Below are 16,383 nucleotides of genomic sequence, written 5' to 3'. Positions count from 1 at the left end.
AACTCTGTAGATACTAGTTATCGCTGTCAACTATTGTGATATTATTGTATAACATTTTAAAAACATAACCCCATTCTCAGGATTTCCCCTGTAAATATGGTTGAAATCACTGATGCTCGCTTCAAACTCTGGTACTTTAAATTATCAGTGCATTTGAGATTTCATCAATCTTTCTGTTTCAGTCTACAAATAAGACTATCAAAGTCACCTGGAGAAGGTTTCATTGAAGTACAGAATGGCATGAAGAAAGGCTCACGAGGAATATTGGGATGAAGACCGTCAAAGTCAAAGAAAGCTGTGTAAACACTTGGGATTTAACGAAACGAGCACCTATGGTACCAGATCTATAGAAATAGGAGTAACTTGCAACTGGTGATCTGGTGTGTTATAACACAGGTTCAAATGAAATATTCTGCTGTATCTACCTTCTACTTCAAACGTTAACATACCATATGCTAAGTGTAAGTATATACCTCGAACTTCCGGTACATTCAAGGATTGATTTCGTTAAAAAGTTCGATAAAATGTGACAAAGTTTGGATAAAATACCTTGATTTTGATAGTATAGTGTCCTCTTGATCAATCGAACTCTTGAACCCGTTTTGACTGCAGCTTTTGTTTACATTTTGTTCCGTGTTACCTTCACTCTAGGTAAAATTTGCGAAAAGCCTTTATTACTACAAAACGAAACTGCTTTCCCAGACTCCGTCTTTTCTGGAAATGGTTCTTCTGGTTACAACAATATGTGATTTACCAAAGCTGGTTGGTGTACCAAGGCATCAAAAAGCAAATATATTTTGATTGATCTTCAAAGAGAGCATCGCATCACACAAGTAATGACAATGGGTGACAAAAATCAGGCAAAGTGGATTGAACGATGTAGAATGACATGCATTCAGTCACGTCTCACGATGACAGTTATAATCATAAAAGACAGGTATTTGTAGTCGTAATACAGAATTTGTAGTGAATCTCAAATCTTTCATACTTTTGAAATTTTTATGTATTTTTCTATAACGATTTTCTATTCATTCTCAGATAACTGGAAACATCATTCTAAAACACAATGGTCTGGAAAAAAATATTTTCGCCTGGGGATAGAACCGTGTGGACAAGGTAAGTTTACATGCCATGCGAATTCTTCAAATGAATTGCCAGTGTAGTTCGTTTTCTAAGCGAAAGGACGGCTGCATGCTATAGGTTCTGCAGAGAATTTTCCGTTCACAACCTATACTGTGGAGATTGAGACAGATGATGGTTCAGGACAGAAAGCAGCAAACTTTCTAAAGTTTACAAAACCGAAGGAGCAGGTATACATATATTTTACAGCAGAGTCTGTTATTTGTGAACATTTAAACATTTTACGCGTTGATATAAAGTTATATCAACACAAGTGAAAGTTGAAAGACTTCAAAATACAAAAAAATGATGTGCGTGGAAACACGACGCCAGAAGGACGATTTTCCACGAGTGTTTACAACAAAAATTCTCGCGATTTTCTTTTCAATTGTGACAGATGAAGGGAATCCGCTACGGTCGAATTCTCATAATTGAAAAAAATATTAGACGAAAAACTCCGGCTAGTGGAAAACCGCCTAACGCAACCGATGTGGTTGAATGGCGTTTAAAAGTAAAACGCGATGCTTTAACAGTGATTTCAAAAGTACGCGTAAAAGGTGCCTTTTACGCGAGCTTAGAATGTATACGTTTTGTGCAATCAATTTGAGTAAACTTGTACTCAACTATAGATTGCGTAAAGACATCGACATTTCGTGCAAATAATGCAATGGAAATGGAAGTTTTAATGACTCGCGCAGCGCGAAAACAGCCGAAATGGTGAGAGAATAAATGTTACACAAAGCGTACAAGGATTTATATCTATTTGCAGTTGAGATTATACCGGGCTGCAATGCATTTGCAAACGTAATCACGCATCGACATTTAAACTTTTTGTGCATGTATCAAATAAACTAGACACTCTTTTGCCATTAAGATAAAACATTGCTTATTAATTAGAGCAGGATATTTACGTATTTATATAAATACGTAAATATCACTGACGTTGAAAACAAGGTCATTCTTGCATTTATGACCATGCATTCACTTCAAGTACGACTTGCCAGGAAACTTGTACATTACTTCCAAGTCAACTTTATTAAGAAGAACTTTACATGAAGTTTACTCTAGTGTTGAAATTTTCTACATCTTCATTCCCGTGCACGATGTTAAAAAGAAAACAGTTCTCTTCACTGGGTAGGTAAATGCTTTATAATGCTCTGCAGTTTTAAGGAAGTAGCAGCCTTGAATGAATTTTTCTAAAAGGTTTGTCTTCAGGCCATTCCTGCGCAAAGGTACATTTGCTTAATTATAAGAACCTCTGAACATCTGAAATGGTTAATTTGCATGCAAGCTGAAAAGGTCTATTCATTTCACATCGCATGTGCAGTTTTGAGATATCAAGAACATTTATTTCTGTCATAAATTACAATATACACACAACCTCATGGCTTTCCAAAAACATACAGAACATTCGGCCAATCAGTTAGATTTTACAGGCTAAGAATTCTCCTACTAGCCAATTATTTAAAAGGGGGTAACAGTCGCTTCTGCGCATCAGTTCTGCTCATAATGATGGGCAGTCCACTTTTTCAAAATTGCTCAAATTTTGCATGTTTCGTATATCTCTGAACACAAACTCTCTCTCTCTCTCATATTTATTTAAAACTATATGCGCGTCAAATATTCTGAAAGTTCTTGATATTTTCAAGCATGTATTCATTATTTCAAATAAATCGTGTCAAACTCCTTTTAGATCGAAAGACCCTTTTATTTAATTGTCATACACGCTTTAGTTTTTAGTAGATTATTTTACTGTTCCTCTATATGGAGCAATACTTCTAAAGAGAATGTAAATAAGTTACAAATTGTACAAAACTTTGCTGCTCGTAATGACGGTATAGTTGTTGGTTTACGGAAATATGATCAAGTTTCCCCTGTCCTAAAAGGACTTAATTGGCTGAATATATTACAGACCAATTCTATTTTCGAGATGCAGTGTGTGTTTTTAAATCATTACAAAAACTGACTCCACACTATATTTCAGAAAAATTCAAAAGAAACTCCGAGGTTCATTCTACAGTTACGAGGAACATTAATGATTTGTGACTTTAACTTGTCCCTTGTAAAGAGACAGCGATCGTTCAGCTTTATAGAGGGGCTAAATTATGGGATTCGTTGCCGCCGGAGATCAAATCCGAACGGTCATTAAAGTCTTTTAAACATAAACTTTACAAACACCTCTTGACTTCTTAAATTACATTTTCTTGATTTTATAGATTGTAAATATATTTCAAGAATATCTATAAAACATATATGTTTTATTTAAATAACTTGCATGTTGTATTGTATCACTGAAAAACTCCTGATATGTAATAAAGTTTATGAGTTTATTATTTTGGGAAGTACATAGATTCAAAATGTAAGCAAAACATTTGTTTACATTACGGACTGTACCCCACCTTTAAGTTTCAACAGTTTCCTTGTGTTGTACAATACGATGCTATATATACTATATGCATGTGTGTATATGATGTTCAACTTATATTAAGCATATTTTGTTCATCATTTTGACGGCTTCCTTTCTCAGCATAGCCTTCATCCAAAAGAAGATCACCGAATCCACACTGGAAATACACAGCGAAAGGGTGACAGCCCATACTGAAATTTCCAGTTCCTCGAATTGATCAGGGGTTTGAAGGACTGCACGTGTAATCGGGGTCGGTATAACGCCAAGAACAAAAAAACAAATGACCACAATGAAACAAGATTTTGCTTGCTTTATTTCTTGGAGAAACGACTTCCGTTTTGTTAGGTTTTCCTGTGAGAAGGAATCATGCATTCTGTTTTTCGAACGAGACAGCTTTCTAACGACCAGGTATATTCTGGTGTAGACAATCGCAATGAAGAAAAAGGAAAGTACTACTTTAATTGACGAATAGCTATGAAGGAGTCCGTGAACAGACAAGGATAGAACATGAACTGGGAACTCTAACGCGCCACCGCAAAGAACAATGATCATAACCTTTCTTTTTGTCATTAGGCTGATGTAGGAATAGGGATGTAGGATTGCAATGTATCGTTCGACGGTCATTGCAATCAACGCGATTGTGGACAGTCCAATTGGCACGATTGTCAATCTGTACGCCAAAGTCGCAACGAAACAGTTCGACATGTTCCCCATTGCGCTCAGCAAAAAGACCACAAATAGAGGAATTCCAAACACACCAACTGCCAGGTCAATCGCGGACTGAACCACGACGACAAAGTAACAAGGCTTGCTGTTCATTTGGGATGAATTCCAAATGGTAATTATTGCAACTGCGTTGAGCATTATCGTAGGGATTATCAAAACGACGTTAAGAACAATTACGGCAGCATGATTAACTCGTATCTCATCAGACGGAAGTTTTGTTACCACAAAATGCGTGGTTCCAAAAATCTTACACGATGTTCCAAAGACATCCTGTTCTACTGACAAATTCATACTGTTGCGCGCTGTTCGCTCTTGCTTTCATATTCTCATGAAAGCAACACGGTTTATATATGTATGCATGCCACTTCAATTACTTCTTATGTTCCCGAATATCAGTCCGATATATTTTTTTTTTGAATGGACTTGAATTCAATATTGAAATAGTTCAACGAAATTGCCAAATTGAATGGCTTTTAGGAGTTGCAGATGCACTCAAACGTTATACCTCAACGAATATATATATTAATCAACGAATAAGCCACGACTGACATTACAATAATTAAGATTTGCGCTTTAGACTAATTTCTTACCTCGGCGATAAAAAGGACATTTTCTAAAAGAGCTTACTAAAATTAGTAAAACTGCCAAGTGTGCTGTGAATTGTCGGAAGATACGGAAAATATACTCATGCGAAGTTCACGAATTCTGTGCAGGTGCTTTTGTATTACGGCCAGAAGCGTGTAACTAAATTATAGAGGTTCAAAGGGTCTTAATTTCGAATGGAATTATATACACCTCAAATTCAAGCCAGAAACAGACATTTCCGCATGTAAAAGTATACAAAATTTGCCAACTTCGCATAGCTATATTTTTCGTATTTTACAAAATTTCGCAGCCAAACTTTGCATTTGCACTAATTTAAGGAAGATCGTTCTAGCTGTGATGATTTATTTCCTTCTAGTTACTTCGATCAAAAATTAGTCTAATATAATATATAACTGAATGGATGGATAAATTATCAGCGACTGCATGTGTCGTCTGTGTGACAAGCTTATTCAGTCTTGACAAAAATACTTCGTGCAGATATCAGTATATATCAATCACTCTTGCTCAAATGACGGCTGGTCATTAGCTCAAATTCATCGAGGAAAAAAATAGTCGATCGATCAAATTGAAAAGGCATTTGCATGAAAATGAATGAAAATTATTAATCGATTCACTTTCAAACAATAAAATCGATGTTGCTCATGCAGATGAGATAATAGAGTACATGCCGAATACAAACGAGCTACATGATGAAATTGAATATATTCACATACAAATTAGACATTGAACTAAACTTTTCCTTGCGATTTCCTTCTGTCCAAGAAGGAAGCAGTTGATTTCAGTTTTAATATCTCTATATAGAACGATTCAAATTGGAATAACTGGTTATTCATTTTAGGCAGCTTTTGCCGAAACAGTTGCAACAGCTGTGCGGCATGTTTGCATAATTATTATAATGATGCATGTCAATGATATTTTTCACACACACTATAGCTGTATTTATTAAACTTCTGGGGCCGGTTGTTCGAAAGGCGTTTAGCTTAAACGGTGGATAAGCCAGAGTTTAAAAATACTCTAATACATCTTGTGAATGACTGAACCTACACCTTATTCATTTAATATGCACTTTCTTTGAAAATTAAACTATTTACACCAAAATATTTCACCTCAGTTTTTCAATAAATATATAATTTTGTTTTCCATTTTGAACTTATCCACCGTAAATAAAACGCCTTTCGAACAACCGGCCCCGGGGGGAGGTTATATGAAAATCGGATAGTGCTATCTACCGGATAGTGTTTTTTTCAATCTTTGTTGGGTATAACTTTGATTAAATCTTAGTATCACTAAAGGTGCTCTGCAATAACTTCTGAAGCTGATAACTTTCCAAAGCTGAGATCAAGCATTTTTAGAACGGTTGAAAAACCACTATTCGGTGGATAGCCCTATCCCGCCTGCGTACAACTGGCCCCAGATAGGTGTTAAAATGAGTTTGTAGTTTGTAGTTTGTAGTTTGTAGTTTGTACATCGCAAATTATATCGAGCATCTCAAATGGAAAATATATATATGGATCCCAACAATTACCGATTCTTCACTGCACGTCTAGAATACAGCCTATTTGGATTATAACACTGGTATAATATCCTGAATGCAGGCAAAAAATCCAAAATTTATGCAAGAAGAATAATTAGTGTTTGTATGAGATGTTATTGTGAATGATATGTAGACAATTGATATGGTAGTAATAGTCAGTAATACTGCTATAATATTTTGCTTGCTAATATTTTGCCTCACTCGAGTTCAACCAAATTATGAAATATGTAAAACCTTTAAATCGATACTTGTCATGCATATAAGTAAACTCCTGGCAATTTAGAAAGGTGTGACTCAGATCGCATCGGATGGATCAAATTTCACGCAGGAATCAGGCAGGAATCGTTAACTTAAAATAAATATCCAAGCCAGGTGAGCAAATGAGACATTGCAAAATTACATTTAAAACATTTAATATAATATAAGCTAACGTCTCTTTTGTATAACTTTACAGCAATCGATAAACAATGGTAGCTATATATGAATAATTACAACTATACTTACTACCACATATTCTAACTCTCTCTATATATATACATATAGGAGTGTGGACGAAGTCAATGGAGTAAAGATTATTGTCAATCTCAAAGCAGGAATACTGCTTTTTTGGCTAAAGGGGAAAAACGTCCTGCAGCCAGTTGCTCAAAGCTAGGTTAGCGCTAACCCTGGGTTAAATTTTCATCCACTGTTTCGGTGTAAATGCTTCTGGACCGTTGTTTATTTTAATACCTTAACAAAATATGGCTTTTTGTCTGTCAAGAAAGTTTTTATGGAAAAATATATTCAACTCTGTAAACAAAATATTAAAAATTGATGTAAAGATTTGCTTTGTTTAATTAACCCTGGGTTTAGCTAACCGGTTTTTGAACAATCGGTCCCTGGTGTTCAGATGCTCGTTTATGACTCTTTGCCCTAATACGATGCAGAACAGCAACAAAATTTGAAGGAATGTGCAACACAACGTCTTAAAGCTTTGGGAATTTTGTCCTTAACGGTGAATACTTTAGCACAGTTGATATATATAATGTTCATATATAAGCATATTATGCACGCTAAACAATTACTATTGTTACAGTAAAATCTAAACCGTAGATCATGCATAAATATTACACGCACAATGTTAAACTTTATCGCATTGTTTTCAGCTTCTTCACTGCCTCCTTTCTCAACATGGTCTTGGTCCAAAAAAATATCACAGAGTCGACAATGGAGACGCTGTATCCAAGCGTTACAATCCAAATAAAGATTGTTACATCCTTCAATTTGCTCTGATAATAAAGCCGAAAAGCAATTGACGGAAATAACACTATGGTGAAAGAGCACATAACAACTTTGAAACACGATTTTGCTCGCTTGATTTCTTGCAGAAACGCTTTTCTTCTTGTCCTGTTTTCTACTGAAGCAAGATCTTGTGGTCGGTTCACCGACCGAGCCAGCTTTCTGACAACCAAGCATATTCTCGTGTATGCAAACGTGATGGAGCCGATGGTGAGTAACCTTTCTAAGGCCGAGTATATTATCACAAGAATGTCGTCGAAAGTGGCAGAAAAAGCAGTGAAGATAATATGAATTGCAGAAGTGGAACACACGAATATCAGCAGCCTCTTCTTCGTCACTAGAGTAGTGTATTTGTAGGGATGTAAGATGGCAATGTATCTTTCCGCCGTCATTGCAATAAACGTGAATCTTGATAATCCAAATAGTGATGATGCTATTTTAAACGCTAAGGATGAAAGAAAGCAGTTCGATCCACCATTTAGTACACTTACTATCAAAACGGCGACGAAAAGAGGAATTCCCAACACACCAACTGCCAAGTCAATCACGGACAGGATCAAAACGATGAAATAGCAAGGCTTGCTTCTCAGTTGAGACGACTTCCAAATCGTGATGATTGGAACAGCGTTGAATATTATCGCAGGAATAATGAAAATGATGTTAATAACTATGACGGCATTATAATTTTCTGGGATTTCATCAGACGGAAGATTTTGAAATTCGGATGACGTGGTCCCAAGAAGAAAGCATTTGGTTTCAAAACTATCTGGTTTTCCCGACAGGTTCATGGTTTTTTCTTTTGAACTGGCTTGGCGAAGACGAAGATGAAAGTGAGCAATGAAGCTAAAGGCATCTGCGCTTATTAAGTCAATGATACCTATAATTGCATGTTGAGGTTGTTTTGCACGTTGTTGTATTTTGCTTGTTGTTGTATATTATTAATTGCATGTTGACGTGAATTTCAGATTGGATTCTGACTACCGTGAAATTTTAGCCGACATGAATCGTTCAATAGTGATATTAATGTCGTATTTTGAATGTGGTCAGGCAACATTCGTTAATTGTAGCTGAATGTTAACGTTCTTTTAATCTTTAGAAAGATAAATTTTTAGACCCTGCATACCGGTATAATCTTATAATCAAGCTTAATTAAAAGGTGACAGCGTTAATTGTTAATTTACCCGTTTCTAAATTCTTTATTCAGAACGACTTTCATGTGCATACACTGGTCTGTGAGAAAGATGTGTAAGTTCGTGAAAATTCTATTTCATATAAAAATCTTCGTACACTTTTTGGTCGCGATTCAAACAATAGATAATGACATAAAAACAATGCCCAATGAGATGCGACGTATAAACTATGCCTTTTGCGCTGAATTTCACTATGTCAATTTCTGCTAAAGTTTTAAAGCTGCCACAAAGGCACAAATATAGGTGTTACACCAATGAATAAAGTTAATGCCGAATGTCTGCCGCTTCGAAGTTAACTTGTATCAATGCAAAAAAATTAAGCGCCTTGTTTTTGACTGAATAACTCTTCGGTAATTGTTCACTGCAATTAGATCGCTTTTGCCGGCAAGAAAGATAGGAGCTGGCGGGAATTAAATTGTAGGGCAAATCTGACATGCAAATAGGCATGCAGTTATACATGCACCTGGCCTATATATCAATATTATTTTCAAAAACATCGGAAATACAGTACGGTCTTCTCACATGCCCCGAAGTATATACGAACTTTGAACGCATATAAATTCTAGTCGAATATTGTCAATTATAAAAACAAATATTATTTGTACGTTGAAGATTCTTTGAAGGTCACAATTTTAAATAATGCACTTATAGAGCTATAGTTTTTATAAAGAAAGAGAAGCCACATCGCGGTTGTGATATGTCGCTGGATAATAGATTTCTATATATATTAACACCTTTTTCAATTTGCTCATTTTCACTTCTAGGTTTTTAAATGACAGATCTAGCATGGACCTTCAAGAACGATCATTAATCATTAGTTTTCCCATGTTTGAGACGGGTGTTTGTGTTGCTTGTGATATATTTAAAACGTTAAAAATCATCAATGAAAGCATGTCTAATGTAATCGTGTGATTATCCGTTGTTTTGCGTTTCAAACTAAACGTTGAGGCAGAACAATTTGTCGGACTGCATGGATGGGTTGAAAATAGGAATTAGGGAATCCAAAAGTTAGTAAAATTAAAAAGTTTGGCTGTTAAATATTGAAGAATGTGAAAAATATCGCAGGTTTTAAACAATTTTTTGCATTTTTCATCACGATTTACTGGCTACATGTTCACGCGTGAGCCCAGTTATCCGAGATTCGACGATTTTATAAATTTCCTTTTCCGCCAACACATTCCTATTGCTTTTGCCCTTGCTTAATGGAAAGGTTGCCGATACGTTTTGAAGAAAAACGAAGCAATATCGTTTAAATTGCCCTAATGAAGTCAACAATTACGATCGCATGCGGTCACTGTTAAAAATTTGTTGTTAAAGTAACAAAAAAAAATTGGTTAAAAGTGGATCTGAGGTAAATAATTTTTTTTTGGTTAAGAGTACCAATTGTATTTGGTTAAAATTTATTGGTAGAAACTACCAATTTTGCTAATGTTCATTCCAACCAATAATATATTGCAATTTTCACCTATTAATAATACGTTATTTTAACGAATTTAATATGTCATTTTAACCAAATGAAAATAGTTTATGTGTTAATTGGTTGTTTCTACCAATAAATTACAATGCTAATTCAACCAATTATAAATTGTACCTTGGATGGATCTGAGGTAACGTATTTCTTTTTGTTAAAATGGCCAATTTTAACCTTTTCTAAATTGTTTAAAATAACGTATTGGTCAAAATGACCAATATATTATACGGATAGCGATTTTTTGCCCAGAATTTGGGCAAAGCGATATTTACTTTGAATAAAAGGCATTCAAGATGCCCTTTAAAAGAACTTAGAGTAGCTGATGGCTTTGCATTTGTAGAAAGCGCATTCCAGGATTGGACATTGTTTTTTCCAAGACAGACCCCGGAGGATATCAGGGAAACGAAGGAATCAGGGAAAGATTCCTATAAGATATATGCAATTTATTTAATTCGCATCAACTTTATTCTCAAAACAGACTTTTAAAAAGAATTTTAAACGCAAAACAGACTTTTAAAAAGAATTTTAAACACATGCAGCAGTAGGCCATAACAAATGTCACAAAATGTCTTAATTAATTTCTGACATAAAATTGTCAACCGCAATAGGCAATGAGCTATGTGTTGTATTTAGTTCTAGCACATGCTCCAGGAATGTGAAAATATTCTTGGGTAATCCACCTGGATAGCTGGCATTAAAAACATAGAAACTTGCAAGTAACGTAACAACCGCGTTCAGAATTGCATTCACCGGACCAAATTTGCACACGACCATGCCTTCAGCAGCTAAACACAGCGACTCCACATTTAAAACTGTTCCAGCGGACACCAACCTGGGTGTAGAGCTTTGCTCGATAACTTTCGTAATATTTGTTGCGCCTTCTGTTATCTATAAAATGTATTTAATAATAAATGTCATATATGTATAAAGAGTGTATTGAATATAATTACTTGAAAGCAAAACCTTGCCTAGAGAGTATGCCTCAGTCTTTAATGAATTCCTTTACATGTTACTGGGGTGTGTTGTTAAACAACCAAATAAGACACAAACTTACGTCAACAATTTTCCAAAACAATTCACCTATAGCTATGGACTTCGACTTTTTCTCGCCCAATACATGCGGTAGGGACGCGAATATACAACGGTTTTCCATCTCTAAAATATGATTTAGGAACTGTTAATATGAATGCGACTGAAAACCTCTTTCCAATTTTGTGATTGAACTGACCAAGGGGATGGTAAATTAGCCTTCCTCATGATTACGAATATGCTGAAAATCGAAATTTCCCCAAAAATGGCGGATATTCGTCATCGTGAGAATCGCTAAATGGTCTGAAATTATACACCTGCATGATTATAAAACGACCGCAAAGTGTGACTTTGTAGTCACAAGTTTGACGTCGAATGTTGCCGAGAAGGTGATTATAATTATTAATGTTTAAAAGTGTCGCTATGAAATTATTCACTCATTTTATGTCCGCTGCAATGATTGTACAGGCTCAGGCGATTACGGTCGGAGCAAGTGTTCCTACAACAAGAAGTACAACGAAAAATAATTGTTAATTATTTTATATGTACCTTCTACGTTAGTTGAATCACATTCGTCTAATTCCATGAAAAGAGACTGCATGTCTTTCTTCTTATTATGCTTTAAAGCAGCCAACAACCGAGGGCGAATCATTGAAAAAGCCTCCTTCATTTCCTGGGCCACGCGTTCACGCTTTAAAATTCTTCCCAATTCTGCTTTTATCTAAAGAAAGTTAAAAAAAAATATAGCTAATAACAATTAAAGCAACTACGACACTACACTTCCTGTCATTTTGCCACTTATATTTCGAGTATACCTATGCGTACGTGATTTGTTGTTATATTGCTGTTTTCCTACCTCACTGCCATTTCCCCTGGTCAAGGGTGGATAATTCTTCAGAGTTTTCCAGACCCTCTCGTTGTCCTCCAGAATAGTTTTTCTCCTTTTAGGAAACGTGCCATCCATCAGTTGTCGAACAAGCATCACATCCTGTTTGTTAGTCTTGCAAAAGGCTTTGAGCTGCGAATGCTGCTCATTGACAGTTTCCTCTGTTTCACCTGCTGGGATCAGTGGAATCTCGGACGATTCCAAAAGCTTTCGTTTTCGACCTGGCTTTCTCTTCTCATAAACTTTCCCAGAAGCTTCAACGTTTCTTTTATGCTGTACCAAAAGTTAATACGTGTACATTATCTGGTGACCAGAAGGATCGTGCAAGGGATTTCCTTTGATGGAGTTAGTGGGCATGTTCTTCCGTTCTATGAATATACTTGTATTTCTTTGCATGCAGATTATTTTTATATGTCCAGTATATTATAGCAGGAGTAGAGAAATGGAACCATGGGAAATTATCAGACCTTATACAGTAGTTTTTTACCTCTCGAGCATCCCTTCGCCCCACATTTAAAAGTCTATCCCTTATTTTCTTTGCCCAGAATTGCTACAAACATAAATTAGACACAGTAATAGAACAAGTATTGTAGCACTATATATATATAGATATGACACTTAATAATAAATTTATGCCTAAAAGGGTTCAAAATTGAACTTTTTTGTCTGTATCCAACCTTAGTATGTATGGAATCTAGGATTCATTGCATGCATTTTTGAATTATAGTATTCTAGATTTGTATACTATAGATATTAATTGCACAAGTCCCATAATTCATTTTTTTAAAAAGCAAGTGCAACATAATAAACTCCACTTTTTCAATAATGAGTTATTATGGATGGTATGGTTCTAATTAATATGCTACGTACCAAGCCTGCAAACTATAAACATTCAACTGACTGCACTTTGAATGCATGCAAGAACATTTCTAAACCACATTGCATTTGTTCAGGTTTATCTAGATATGTGCAGTACATATTAACAGATGGGGCTATAATGTGAACCAACTATACCTAGCAAAATATAGCAATTCATGGCAATAACATAGAATCAAAAAGCAAGGTTGTTTACCATCATTGCACATTTTCCACAAATTGATATACCAGTCATATTGCCCGGGCAAAATTCATCCATATTCATATTATCAAAACCATGTATTATGTTATACTTACATGACCAGTTCCAAAGGATCCACTCAAACAAGGGTATTTTTGAATAAGCATTATAGCAACTTGGTTCCTCTCAGCTGCAGTTAATTGACCTGAATGCTGTGCCATAATAGACATACACAATTGTCGATTCAGTGCACTTTTCTGTTCAGGTGTAAGCTGGCCAGCTTTCAGTGCATTTTCCACATTTGGTTCCCACTGCAGTATTTCAAAAAAATTCATTTCATTAGCCTACAATTTAGTTGGATGATTAGCCTAATAACTAATTTAAAATATGGCTCATCTGTCTATATACAATATACATGCATGCACCTCATCCATATAAGACCCGTGTGTACACATACAATACTGCATACAATGATTGCATTAATTAGCAGGTATAACTATTATAGGCCTTGATTGCATTAATTAGCAGGTATAACTATTATAGGCCTTGAAAAAACTAATTATATGATAACATATTTCATGCCATGCACACATTTCAAGTTTACTACAACATATTTTGAGCAAATATACATGCAAAATATGATCAGTCACTAAATGATCAATAATTAATTGGCCTAGCTAATAACAAATTTTAGTGCTCACAATTAATCTAACTGACTGATCAACATTTTAGTGTGCTTTATATGGAAAAAAATATTATCCTGATGTCATATTAAAAACATATAATTTAGCCACATGCACAATTACCCTGGAAGGAATTTTGAAATTCTTGATCCATGAATGAGGGGAAAGCAAACTTTTTGAGGAATTTGAAGTGGTCTACAATCAGAGTTGAATTAATGCTTATCAGTTATCAGTATTGCATCATGCATGCAGTCAAAAATAAAACACAAATAACCTATTAATTACAATTAAGCATTTACACAAATTTCAATGCAGCCACTGAATTAATTGATGATCATTGATCTGTAAAATGCACTAAAGGTGCATTCAAAAGCATTTATTAACACAGATTATCTCTTAATTGTATATTAGAAACACACATTGGAAAATCACCTTATTGCATGGACTGGTTTCAGTGACCTCTTTACTCGCTTGTATTAGCGTTGCAGGCTGGAAAACATCATAATACTTCAGAAACATTATCAGGTCCCCAGCAATAGACCCATAGTTTCTGTGATGGTGGTGCATGTATATTAATTATACTTTAGTTTTATCAAATTACTAACCTCAACTGGCTTGTCACAATGAACTGAGTCGAAGATAGACCCAGTTTCTTTCGCAGGTGTAGCCTTATAATGTAAATGTTCAAAATTTATGCAGTTATGGCAATAAAATCATGCAGCATATCACTGATCATTAGTTACAAAATGCAGCATATTCATGTATGTGTAGCATGAAAATGAGTCAGAGTCTCAGTTAAAAAGCAGGCACAAAAATACCACCCAGAATCACATAGATTTCTATAATTTTAAATGTTAAAACCAACTCATACCATTGTGGTAAAAAGGTACCACACTTGTTGCTCAGCAACCTTAGCTCCAGAAATAAACATATATAAAAGTATAGTCCTCACTACTCACTAGGTTTTAGAATTTAGCGTTTTAGGTGATGTTGTGGCAATTTATCGTCTTAGCTAGGTGATGTTGTTGTTTTGCCCGATTCATGTTCATTTTAACACAAATAAAATAATACGACATTAAAAGAATGTATCTATAGCGTACGTACATTAGACTCACTGGAATACCCTGGAAAAGCTGTGCTCCTATCAACTTTTGCACCATTGGAGTCAAATTCCTAGAATTAAAAAAGAATTATTTGTTAAAAGAGACATGTGTGTGTTGTACATAATATATTATCATTCACTGCATACGGCTTCGGGAGATAACGCCATAATAATTCTCAATATCACGCTCAACCTCTTTCAGTAATTATTTACTATATAGCAAACATAATAATAAACAATAGATAGTATTAAAGACAGATATATAGTAAAAAAATAATATAGAAATATTCCAGCATCATTGAGGTCCAGCTCCCAGTTTGTACTAGTCTTTACTCTTGTAATATCAGTTGCACAAAAAATTAAATATTATATGTATATGTACAACAACAAATACATTTTTAAAAACAGACGAGCTTGGGGTGGTCATGTGACAACTGTCAATCACAATGTAAAAAATAATTCATCTCATTTCAAGCCATTCAAACAGACCCGATCGAGCAAGAATATAAAAATTGTTTTTAGGTTAAAAATGTTTTTAGGTTTTTTATAATCAGTATCACTTACCATGCCGGTAATCGACGTCCACAAGGCTATGAACTTTTTTCGCGTTTTAAAAGTTGGAATGAACTGTTTTATGTCTCTCAGTTCGAGAGCAAAAAAGTCTTCGCCGTCAATTTTGTTATCTGAATAAAATGATAAAATTAGTGAAAGACGTATATACTGTACATATACATCAATTTGCAACGGCGCATAGCAAACCATAGGCAGTAGACACTGCAACTCTCAATGGAGACGAGTATATAAATTGTAAAACAGCAAACAAAATTCAATTCAAAAAAATGCAAAATGCAATATATTTACCAACAAATTCGTCCACCAAATCTGAAAAACCATTCCGTTCTAAAAACAAAACAACGTCTTCCGCACTAGAAGTCTTTTCTAACGACAAAGACATGTTTTTTTCAAGTAAAAAGCTACGAAGAATCAAGCATGAAACAGCTGTCGCGAAGCGCCGAGAAACAGAGAAAGCAAGACTTCACTTTTAGCGCGAATATCCCATGATGACCCGCGTAAAACCATATAAGGAGTCCGCGCAATTTTACAAGGAGTATTGGCTGGACAATTTGAAAGAGAAGCAAGTTATAGTTTTTTTGAATATTTTTCGAAAAAAATGTAGCGGAAAAATCACTAATAACCGCATAGTTTTATCAAACAGAATATTCGGGAAAGCAATGAATCGTATTCAATGCCAAGTGTGTGGAGATTTTTTCACTGCAGCTATATCTGATATGGTT

The 16,383-nt window shown here is 35.0% G+C and overlaps 3 protein-coding genes across 3 annotated transcripts; all 3 read right to left on the bottom strand.

The window, feature by feature from the left end:
- Positions 1–3,396: 3,396 nt before the first annotated feature.
- On the bottom strand, positions 3,397–4,634 carry LOC114536249 (beta-2 adrenergic receptor-like). Its single transcript, XM_028557575.1, has one exon. It carries the CDS (start codon positions 4,541–4,543, stop codon positions 3,599–3,601), a length of 945 nt encoding a protein of 314 aa, XP_028413376.1. The 5' UTR covers positions 4,544–4,634; the 3' UTR covers positions 3,397–3,598.
- A 2,885-nt stretch (positions 4,635–7,519) lies between these two features.
- On the bottom strand, positions 7,520–8,458 carry LOC114536223 (beta-2 adrenergic receptor-like). Its single transcript, XM_028557551.1, has one exon. It carries the CDS (start codon positions 8,456–8,458, stop codon positions 7,520–7,522), a length of 939 nt encoding a protein of 312 aa, XP_028413352.1.
- Positions 8,459–10,901: 2,443 nt separating this feature from the next.
- Positions 10,902–15,850, bottom strand: LOC114536222. The gene is made up of 11 exons (XM_028557550.1): positions 15,653–15,850; positions 15,091–15,159; positions 14,592–14,654; positions 14,419–14,475; positions 14,110–14,181; positions 13,420–13,614; positions 12,734–12,796; positions 12,217–12,519; positions 11,910–12,081; positions 11,386–11,486; positions 10,902–11,219 (listed from the first exon to the last, which is right to left on the bottom strand). The coding sequence occupies exons 1-11, from the start codon at positions 15,848–15,850 to the stop codon at positions 10,902–10,904; spliced, it is 1,611 nt and encodes a 536-aa protein (XP_028413351.1).
- Between the last annotated feature and the right edge of the window lie 533 nt (positions 15,851–16,383).

This window comes from Dendronephthya gigantea, unplaced genomic scaffold (assembly GCF_004324835.1).
Source record: "Dendronephthya gigantea isolate DGI-Jeju-01 unplaced genomic scaffold, DenGig_1.0 000132F, whole genome shotgun sequence".
In the NCBI taxonomy this organism is placed as follows: Eukaryota; Metazoa; Cnidaria; class Anthozoa; order Malacalcyonacea; family Nephtheidae; genus Dendronephthya; species Dendronephthya gigantea.
The sequence above is the reverse complement of the archived record's forward strand: the minus strand, read 5'-3'. Positions and strand labels throughout refer to the sequence as shown.